Source organism: Rhincodon typus, chromosome 25, assembly GCF_021869965.1.
Source record: "Rhincodon typus isolate 14 chromosome 25, sRhiTyp1.1, whole genome shotgun sequence".
In the NCBI taxonomy this organism is placed as follows: domain Eukaryota; kingdom Metazoa; phylum Chordata; class Chondrichthyes; order Orectolobiformes; family Rhincodontidae; genus Rhincodon; species Rhincodon typus.
Genome location: NC_063356.1, coordinates 29,143,021 through 29,153,882, shown reverse-complemented (window position 1 = coordinate 29,153,882; position 10,862 = coordinate 29,143,021). Strand labels below are relative to the sequence as shown.

The window sequence follows — 10,862 nt, the reverse complement described above, 5'->3', positions numbered from 1 at the left end:
GTCAGCTTTCCTGCTCCTCTGATGCTGCTTGGCCTGCCGTGTTCATCCAGCTCTACACCTTGTTATCAATAATAAGTTAAGCATGTGTACTGGGTAAGAAATAAAGTCATCTTTTGAGGTACTACATATCAGTCAGAGTGTTATTGACCCCCACTCAGCGTTATGGTGACAGGAAATTTAATTGAGGTGGACAGGAAATTTAATTGAGGTGGATAAGATGATAAAGGAGACTGATAAAGTATACATTGAGAGGATGTTTCCTCATATGGGGCAATCTTGAATGAGAGATCATAGTTATAGGATATGGGGTAGCAGTGATGAGGAGAAATTACTTCACAAAAGGGGTATGAAACAGTGGAATTCATTATCCCAGAGTGTGGTGGATGCAGGGACAATGAGTAAATTTAAGCAGGGTGATGGAAAGCAGGCAGAAAAGTGATGCTGAGGCTGAGATGAGATCAGCCATGATTATATGAAATAGCGGAGCAGGCTCAAGGGGCTGAATTGCCTACTGCAGCTCCTAGCTCTTATCTTATGATCTGGGTGCACATCTCCAAGTGATTAACTTGATGAATCAGTCTACATTGATTCATTTCGTGACAGAGTACTAAGGAACTCTCATATAACATAGCTTTAATCATTTCAAATAATTGTTAACAATTTGACAAAAAACAGGAATTCCATCGAGTCTTAGAGTAAATGGCTGTGCAGGAAACAGTGATGAATACACTGAATTTTCCTTTACATTGGCACCAACTAAATTAAACTCCATAAAACAATACTTGGCAACTTCCTCCTAATCATCTGGGGTGAGAACATAAACCACATCAAAAACATGAAACAGGTCATGAATGTATTAGATTAAGATTATGTAGCATCCCACTATGACAACAATGAAAATTGCTCTCTTTTAATATGTGAAAACAAAAGATGATATAACTACAAGTAGAATACGTTGATTCTGGAAGAATGGATAAATCAGGCTCAGACCAAAGAGAAAAAAAGTGACATAAATTCAGTAAGAATTGTCCCCTGGAAGCATTGTACAGCTATTTCCTTTCATTTTAGCGAGCTTCTGAATTGAAATAGGAGATTCAATGAGTTAACTTACTATATTAGTTCTCAACGCCTCCTCAACCCCAAAAAGTTACAGTAATATTCTTATATTAGGCCAAGGGTGCGGGTAATAATTCTATTAATGATCCATTTAAAATAAAAGGGTTACCATTTAGTTTTTAATCAGGAAACCTAGTCATCTCATAGGTTCTAATGAGGGATCGACTGAACTATTAGTTTCTTTAACATTTCTATTGAAGTTGAAGTAGTTTCCATGAACCAAGATCTGATAACAGAGCAGCAGAATACTAGCCAAACTTGAATACTAGCTTGTATTAACCTTTCTTCAATGGTACTGTTGGCAGAAAGATTTCCCACTGTGTTATAATTGATGGGTGTTAGATTTATGTTTTAAAAGTAATATTTGCAAGTGTTAAATCTTCAACACGAAATGTCCCTGGCAGCCCATGCCCCTGTCCTTTCCTGTTCAAGTATATTGAATGGTATTTGAATTATGTGACTGGGGTTATCACCCACAGGCTGGAGAACCACTGAGGTTCCCAGGTCATCTCATTTCAGGAAGATTTGATCAATTATGTGTCACTCATTCACTTAAATGCACTTTGGCTGGAGGACCCCACCGGAGGAAATCCCACACATCTCCCTCACTTTGAAAGTTGCCACTCAATAAGAGGCCATTAACTGTGCCTTGCTTGGTAGCACCAAGAAGCAGACATTGCACCCACCAGAGGCCCGAGATCACCCAGGAATCCAGGCCACAGAGGGGTTGTGTCCTGCCTGAACTGGGGGCTGGCAGCAAGAGCAGGATGGTTTCTGTAGTGGTTGTAATAAGGTCAGCCAGGTGGACATCACAGAATGAGTTCCCTGATTGGACAAGATTAATAGCCACAATCTGGGAGACCTGGTTGACAGATTATAAACAGGAGTGTCAGAGGTTCTGTTTTCTCTGAGAATTGACTCTGATGAGCTGTATCAGTGTCCAGTACTCTCCACGTGTAAATAAAGGGTGACTTGGTGATGGGATGCCAGCCTCTCTAGAGTTATTTCAGCTTCAAATGGGCCCTCACCTTCTCCAACTTGATCCCTCAATCAGGTACTGAATAGTTTTTAAACAATGGAAACTGGGAGCATCGCTCCCCAGAGACATCTAATAACCTCATAAGCTTTGATTTTCAGGTTTCTCACATGCTGAGTTCCCTTGCCCGCCACTGGATGCTAACATAACAAGGCCCTAAAGTGGCCATTAATTGCCTCAATTGGCATTAGGGCAAAAAAGATATCCATGAGGATCTTTTTCCACCACCAATCCTCCTTGCTATTAACTCATCTTCGGGGATGACATTACATATCATCCATCCATTGTTCTTCAACCAGCCACTTCTTCCCTTCCTCATTTCTTAGTTATTAGATTTCTTTTATTATCCTGCCCTGATGAAGAACATCTCCAAGATCCGTCACTTTCTCTTAGAGCAAGAACTGTTTTTCATTGATGGTTTTTGATATATTGATAGTCCGACTCTTGATACATAGAAGAAAATAATTCACTTTCTGACTTTTTCTTATTTATACATGTTTGTGACACCTTTCTTATTTTTAAACAAAGTTTAGTGTGTACACACAATCTTTAAATAATAATATTAGAATAGCCTCAATAATCTGCTGAGGTTTGAGAAAAAATCTGTCATGGCAAAGACAGAAAAGCAAAGGAAGTTCTATAAATCCTTCAAAACATAACATGTTTTGAGCAAAAGCTCAGGATGTTACATTCACCAATACTTACTTAAGTCTTCATTGCTCAACATAACAGTATTAATTTTTGTCATACTTCAGGATAATAAAGTTAACCTGAAAACAGGAAATAATGGATGTTTTCCCCTACAACTGTTTAGCATAACTCATGACATTGTGCTCAGATACTCAGGAACTTCACAAAGCAAACTGATAGTGTAATTAATAGTGCAAATAATAAATGTGCTTTACCATAGCAACAGTGAATCCAATTAGTGTCAGAAGAAAGAAAGGCACTAGAACAAATCCCGCAACTGCATTACTTTTGTCAACAGGAGGCACGGTCGTTGAAGAGTTATTCATTGCCAAATGTGTCTTGTAATAGAATAATACTCATCTGCAGTAGAAACATGTGACTTCATTCACAAAATGTTTGAAAACAGAAAACTCAGTCTAACTGGAATGGTGGACCTTTTGGCTTCACTTCGATGATGCATCAAAACCCACAGCTAAGTCAATCATTCTCACTAGTCTTCAGTTCTGTGTTTTTAGGCACATTTGGAAGTTTCGCACCGGTGTGTCTAAAAGACAAAGCAGGGGAAAAAATGTTAGGGATTACCGTCAATATTCATAAGCAAGTGACCACAACTTGAAACATGGCAGCATAGAACCTATGTAATAGGGTTAACTCTGTTGCAGCAAAGGCAGTTTGAAGGGAAACATTAAACTTTTAGTTACCAGTGCCTTCCCTCTAACACAGGTGAATATTAAGATCCAGAATGTGGCACATCAAATAACGTGTTAAGGATGAACAAAAATCGATGATGTGTAAAATACATTTTGTTACTCTTAACTCCAGCAGCTGGTTAACAATGTCAACAACAGTATATGTTTGTACAGGTATCTCAGATAATGCATAAACTGCCTTCTGGTATTTTAGCATACAGATTTATAGACAACGTGCACTGAATCAGGAGAGATTTAGGAAGGGTTAAGGAAGACAGGTTAATGATTTGGGATTGAGTGACAAGGAGGTGGAGGAAACTGGAAAGCCACAAAAATACAGCATGGAAACAGATCCTTTGGTCCAACTTGTTCATGCCAACCAGATATCATTTGCCAGCATTTGGTCTATATCCCTCTAAATTTTTGTTATTCATGTACTTATCCAGATGCCTTCTAAATATGATAATTGTGCAGCCTCCACCACTTCTTCTGGCAACTCATTCCATATATGCACCAAAAAATGAAGAAGTTGACCCTTAGGTCCCTTTAATATTTTTTCCCTCTCATCTTAAACCTATGCCCTCTAGTTTTGGGCTCCCCTATCCTGGAAAAAACACCTTGACTATCCAGCCGATCCATAAACCTCTGTAAGATCACCCTTCAGCCTCCAGGGGACATAGCCCTAACCTATTCAGCCTCTCGCTATAGCTCAATCCCTCTAACCCCGGCGACATCCTTGTAAATCTTTTCTGCACCATTTCAAGTTTAACAACATCTTTCCTATAGCAGGGAGACCAGAATTGAACACAGCATTCCAAAAGTGGTCTAACCAATGTCCTGTACAGCTGCAACATGACCTCCCAAATCCTACACTCAATGCACTGACTAATAGAGGCAAGTGTACCAAATGCCTTCTTCACTACCCTGTCTACCTGTGACTCCACCTTCAAGGAATTATGAACCTGCACCCCAAGGTCTCTTTGTTCGGCGACACTCCCCAGGACGCCAAGTCCTTCCCTGATTTGCCTTAACAAGGGTAGACGGAAATATGGATTTGAGGCAATCAAACCAGCATTACTGAATGGCAAAGCTGGGCCATGGGACTGAATGGCTTACTCCTGCTCCTAATTCATCTCTTCTTCACTTACTGCTTGTTCATAAAACCTTTAATTTAAAATCATGTTAAAATTCCTTCATGGCCTCATTCTTCACTGTTTCTGTAATTTCCTCTAGTTCTAAACCCTGTCCATGAACTTTGTTCATCTGATTTCCTCCTTTGCACCATTACTGATAGCTGTGTAGTTTACATTCTTCTGTTTATTTCCTTTTGGTTCATGATCCACTTCATTTTGTTAAAACCTCTAAAATGTTTCAGGATGTTATTCTGTCAAGGTGCAACATAATAGCAAGTTACTGTAATTGGCATGACTTCAACTGCTCTGCACAGTTATCATTGGCCACATCATCAATATCTTTCAGGAATTTACTGGAACAAGCTACACAACTTCCTGCACTCTTGACAAACAACATTGCTCAAATTTCATCATACAGTGGGAAAATGTCCTAAGAAGTGCCTTCCTTTAAAGCCATTTAAGTATAGTAACGAGCGAAAGGAAACATGTGGTTTATTAAATTAGATCTATCAGAAGTGAGAGACAGCAGCACATTTTTCTGTACCTGAATTACTCAAAAGCTTTTAATGATGCTTAGATGTTTATGGAAAATGGATAATGTTTACAACACTTGAACCCAAATTCTGTGATCAGTAACTTGGGGGAAAATCAGAAATGTTGCCAGTACACATATAAAGAGGAAGCCAACATCATTTTAAGTGATGGAAAGCAGCAGCAAATGCATTGGGTGGAGTTAATTTGGTATTTTTCAGTATCTGGCACATAATTTGAATATACAATTTGTTTTGTACGCATGAGCCTCTAAACTAAATGTGACTGCCTGATTCCTTTATATTTGTAATTGGTTGGTCCTATGAGTAATTGTGGCATTCACCTAGCAGCTCATGCATAGATGAATTCAAGCTTTGTGACAGTAACAGCGCATGCCCTTAAGCCTATTGTGGCCAGCTCAGTGACTGGCCCCTCTGCATGTACAGAGATTGGCTGCCATTTTGGCATATTAAGACATTCCTCTGAATTAGAAATCCTTCCAGCATGGCATTTTCTGAGAATCTGGGGCCACTGTGAGAAAAAGCAAGCAATTGTGCATCTCCTTAAGCAATCAGATTGATGAATCCCTACTGAGACTTGCAGAATCCTAACTAGGAAGTTTAAGCCAGACAAAGTTAGTTCAGTACCAAATCAAACACGCAAAGTGTTACAAAAGAGAGATGAAAGAACCAGATAGAATTATGTTTTTAAAAAATTACAAATTTAATGTTTTTCAATTTGCCCAACAATAGCTAAAATTGAAGGAATTAGACTTAACATTTCAAAAAAGTTAATCTTCAGTGCAACAGAGGATGTCTTTTAGTAATCATCATGTCATTAAAATGTACTTAGACAGGAATGGACAAGACCAAAGCTTTTCTGTATTTACTGAACATCTATTGTCCAACTGCAGCAACTTCACACTTCTTACACATTTGAAGGCAAAGGGCTGAATTTTCATGATGGGTTTGGGAAATGCAAATCAGGTCATTCCCCACTTTGGAGATCCAGCACATTACCTCTGCCCATGCCGTGGAGAGCCAGATGGACAGAATATAGGTCTTCTGAACCGCAAGACAGTGTCCCCCCTAATTCCACAATGCTCCCTCATATTTTCTAGGCTTCCTTGTACACTCTGCCCCTTAAAAAGCTGCACAGCCACTCACTCAGTGTCTAGAGTGTACAGTTCTCTGGAAACATGTAATAGCAAGAATCCTTTGAAACGGATAGTAAAAATGTATCACTGTAACAATCTAGTGTGCTGTGCATTTTTATTATTTGCTGGATTTAACATCTTATTTCTTGTCTTTTATCTCTGGCACTCTAGTAAGGGAAATAAAATGTTTATCAGGACAGATACTAAGATTTCTATACCCGTCAAGCAGATTATCTCTTATTCTTGTAAACACCAGACAATATAGACCCATAATACTCAAATTGTCCTCACTTGAACCCTCTCATCCCAGGAATCAACTAAATAATAGGTATTGTCATTAGATGGACTTAACTGGAATACTGTCCAATTTCCTCACTGTTGGCCATGACTTCATTTTTCAGAACTGATCAACAAAGCATTACAAAACCTCGTTCCAAAAATCATTTTCATCCTCATTAAGTCATGGCATGAGGCAGTCTATGGTGCCTGCCTTGCACAAACCTCCTATAGTATAGTAACCAGCTGGACCAAGGAACCCACCCAGTTCCCTCTCAGTCTTAGGTCAGGGCCGCTTCTATACTGCTTGGATTTGCTCATTGTCAGGAATGCACAAGGTACTGTATTTGGTCTGGAAAAGTTGGCACTTGTGGTTTGACTTTCAAGTTAAACTTTGATTAGCTGACTAAGATGGGGTCTAGCCTTTCGAGGGTCTCCTTGATCAATCAAGCCAAAGGTGAGTATATGATCCAGATGCAGTACAGGGACTAGAAATTAAAATTTTCAAAAGCTTTATCAATCAAATGCATGAAGATTGCAAGGGCATTACAAATACTCAAGGATGCGGTTTGTACTTTGTAAAGTCCCTTAGTGCCCATTAGGAATGCCATCTTTTCAATACCTTGCCCGGCAATAGGTTGCTAGTTATAATCAGGGGACAAAAATCAGAAGAAACACACTGCATCTTTCAGAACGTGTAAAACTTCTTCAATCTTTGGTAGAGGGTAAGCACCCTTAAGAATTGTTGTGTGTCTCCGTTTTTCCAACTTTCTTCCTCATGAGTACTATGGGGGAGGTGCATAGACTTGACAACTCTTTGATGATATTTCACTCCGAAGACTTCTGCAGGTATCCCAGACTCCCTCCCACTGATGCGATGGAATCAATGGTAAGGAATCTTTACTGGATGGTCATCCTTAGTTACAACGGCCAATGTTATCATCATCTTTACTGAATGTTGTCCTGTACTTGTGAAAAGTAGAAATAAGTTATTTTCTCTAGGCCCTTCTTGACTTGCTAATGTCCACTTTAGAAATGGGATTAGAGATGTCTTCTCCAATCAGTCCATGCTCCAGGGCAGCATTTGGTTCCAGGACACCTCTGGGTGTTCTAGGGTGAGATTAAACATCCTTGTCATTGACATTGGTAACCTGCATGGGTACCTTACCCTTTTCTCCCAGTGATGAGGGAGGCTTCCAGGTTACACCAAGGGACAACTTTGCTTTATGTGTCACATGATGTGACACAAGGCCTTATGTTGACCAGTTGAAAACATCTGATGTGAGCCATTAAGAGCAGTGAAGGCATGCACAAGTAAAATAACAGCCCAATTCCCTGCTACTTGAATGGTTCTAAGGTCCTGTACACACCAATACACCTTGAGCATGTAGAACAATGTTAAAACACTCTTGATCCCCATTTGGGCCTCAATGTGCACCTCATAGCAGTCACCACACATTTCCAAGAACATTCATATCTCTACATGTTTGACCTTAACCACCATAGTTTATTCATAACTTCCTTAATTCCAGTGGTGCATCAATCAGATGATGAACTAGCAGAAACCCTAGCTAATGATAATGATTAATAAAGGATGGCTGACCCTTGTGATGCAAAGATCTGGATGAGGGAATGGATGATTATTTCACACATTTCATAAGATGCTCTCAGAAAAACTGGCAAAGGTTGATACCTCCAGTCATGTCAAGTATGGAAGAAGTTTCCACTTTGCAAGTCTCATGCTTACCATAGAATAAGTCCCTATCACTCTACATGAGGTCACACTGCTTTTCTATCAATGGGAAGCACAACTAGTTTAACATCTAATGACAAGGGAACGCTAGGGAACATGTTCTGGATGGATCTCTGTGTCTGACATCCATGGTGGCTATTGAGGGCAATCTCATTTAAATGCCCAGCCCTGACAATTCCAACACCTCTTTGGAATATCTCTTGGGTTGCAGCGATTACCACAGAGACAGGGCAGCAAAGACTGAACCTGCATTTGGTGTGCAGCGATCTGCTCTGCCTGTCTTTCAGCCTGAGGCCTACCTCGCTGTCCACAGTGAAAGTTACCTCCCTGATGGATGACAATTTCCTGGTTTTAGGAGTCCAAACTTTCCCCAATAACTTGGATGATGTGATCCTTTGCTTTAAAGGACAATTTTGGTTTGCCACTTCCAAGATTCCTCACCTACATCCAGACATTCCCATCCCTCACTGCTTCAGCTGTCTGTCCTGGGATGATTTGAAGGCAGGATCTAGGAGGTCAGTTTAGTCAAACAACTTCACCAGCTCCAGGAATACGGTGACCAGGTCCTCTCCTTCAGCTTGCACGCATTTACAAAATCGCTGCTGCAGTTGTGACAAGCTAATTCCATTCCTAAATATCTTTGGCAGATGTTCCTTTAAGAATGATGCCTGCTTGCTGTCAGCATCATTCTTAAAGGAACATCTGCCAAAGGTATTTAGGAATGGAATTAGCTTGTCACAACTGCAGCAGTGGTTTTGTAAATACATGCAAGCTGAAGGAGAGGACCTGGTCACCATATTCCTGGAGCTGAAGCTGTTTGACTTGCTCTGTTGAGGGCCCTGGATGCCATAGCTAGTTTTGCATGCATGATCCAGTCGTCAGTCACTGGATTACCAGGTGTTTCTTGTCTTTCCGTGAATCTGACCAGTTTCCTATGTCTGGGCAGGTAGGCTATCCGACCAAGAGTTTCCTTCCTTCACAGCCTTCAGAGAACACACATGGAGAACAATTGCCTCTGTTTGGTCTAAAGGTTTGCTGAAGCCTGAGCCCCCAGTGGTACGGAAAAGGCTTTGATGCCTCTCCCAACCCTCATGCACAGCGCCAGTTGTGGCTCCTCCACCATCCATTCAACTCTGGCTTTTAACTTCGTCTACCTTGACCTAATGCCTGTGCTGTAATATAGACAGTCTGAAGATCAGGCAGCAGGGATTCTTCATTCTACTGACATCAGGTGTTTGCAAACAGTAACAGGAAGTGAGGCTAAAACCAGGAAATCAGAGTGCAAGTAATTGTACACCTTGTTTTTAGGAATCCTTTGTCTCTTTCGACCAAGGCCTCCTGCTTAGTCTGACAAAAACACCACTTTCCTCCAGGGAGAGTCTGTTGTCACTATCCAGATCCTTTGCTGACTGCTGTCCCTCCTGCTACTGGAGGCGCCATTTGTACCCAATACAATTGTTCTGTTTCTGACTGAGGAGAAAATTAAGCCCGAAAACAATCAGCAAATGCATTGAGAGGCACCAGAAAGGAGTGGGGAGTGCGTACTGGCAGGCGCCATAGTCCCATCGGGCTGCACTCAGGTTGTTGAATGCAACAGGTCGGCGCTATCACACTGCAGCTCACCTCCCAACACCAGGAAGTCAGCGGAGTTTACACCAGGGCATTGCAATTCGCCAAGCCCTGCAGAAAGCCAAGCAGCCCTTTCACCAATACCCTGGACAGCACCTACAGCCCGCTCACTTACCCTTAATCCTCCTTTACCTCCACTCATCTCTCCGGGCTTTCCGCATCGGAAACACGGTCCATATCCCTTCCACAGCCTTCCGACTGACTGAGAAGCGACCCGCCCCCATTCAGACACTGCGCCCGGAGATGGGCTGCCAACCAATCGCAAAAATCAAAGGTGGTGCTGCTGAGACGCCAGGGAGAGTTGCAGCGACTGTGTTGGACAAGGGCCGGGGATGAGACAGCAGCAATTGGAGCAATGCCTCAGTTAACAGGGTTACGAACAACGAGGAGTCAACGGAAACACAAATAGGACTCCACAGCTCAGGTTGTACTTTTTTGTAAAGAAATGGTGAAACCTTAGCAACTGTGCTGTAGGTTAGTCAGCGCCCGATAAGAAAAGGATAAATTGCGATTTATTACCTGAATTATTTGAGCTCAGGCCACAGGAGTGGCGTTTTCCTCATGAATTAGATTAGTTGGACAAACAGGGTAATGTGCCTGAATTTTACCAATGTGGGTGGCACATCAGTAATGTGAACCGCAAGCCACTTCTAATGAAGTGAGCTATTCTGACTGGCATCTTACTTTGGAGATAAGGAGAATGTTGTTTAGCAGCATAAAAAGCAAAAGAACTGCGGATGCTGTAAATCAGGAACAAAAACAAAGTTGCTGGAAAAGCTCAGCAGGTCTGACAGCATCTGTGAAGGAGAAAACAGAGTTAACATTTCGGGTCCGGTGACCCTTCCTCAGAGGC

General features: G+C 41.4%; 1 protein-coding gene across 2 annotated transcripts in view; it reads right to left on the bottom strand.

Moving 5' to 3' along the window:
* Window positions 1–10,862, bottom strand: part of smim29 (small integral membrane protein 29) — a 124,405-nt gene that overhangs the window by 105,190 nt on the left and 8,353 nt on the right. Inside the window, exons 1-2 of one of the 2 annotated variants that reach the window (XM_020535651.2) lie at window positions 10,125–10,233; window positions 3,058–3,386 (exon numbers count right to left, since the gene is read on the bottom strand). In XM_020535651.2, the coding sequence (XP_020391240.1) occupies window positions 3,058–3,168 (111 nt within the window). In that variant the 5' untranslated portion in view covers window positions 3,169–3,386; window positions 10,125–10,233. Of the gene's footprint in view, window positions 1–3,057; window positions 3,387–10,124; window positions 10,234–10,862 lie in introns of those variants that run through there. The other variant, XM_048612130.1, reaches the window with a different exon arrangement.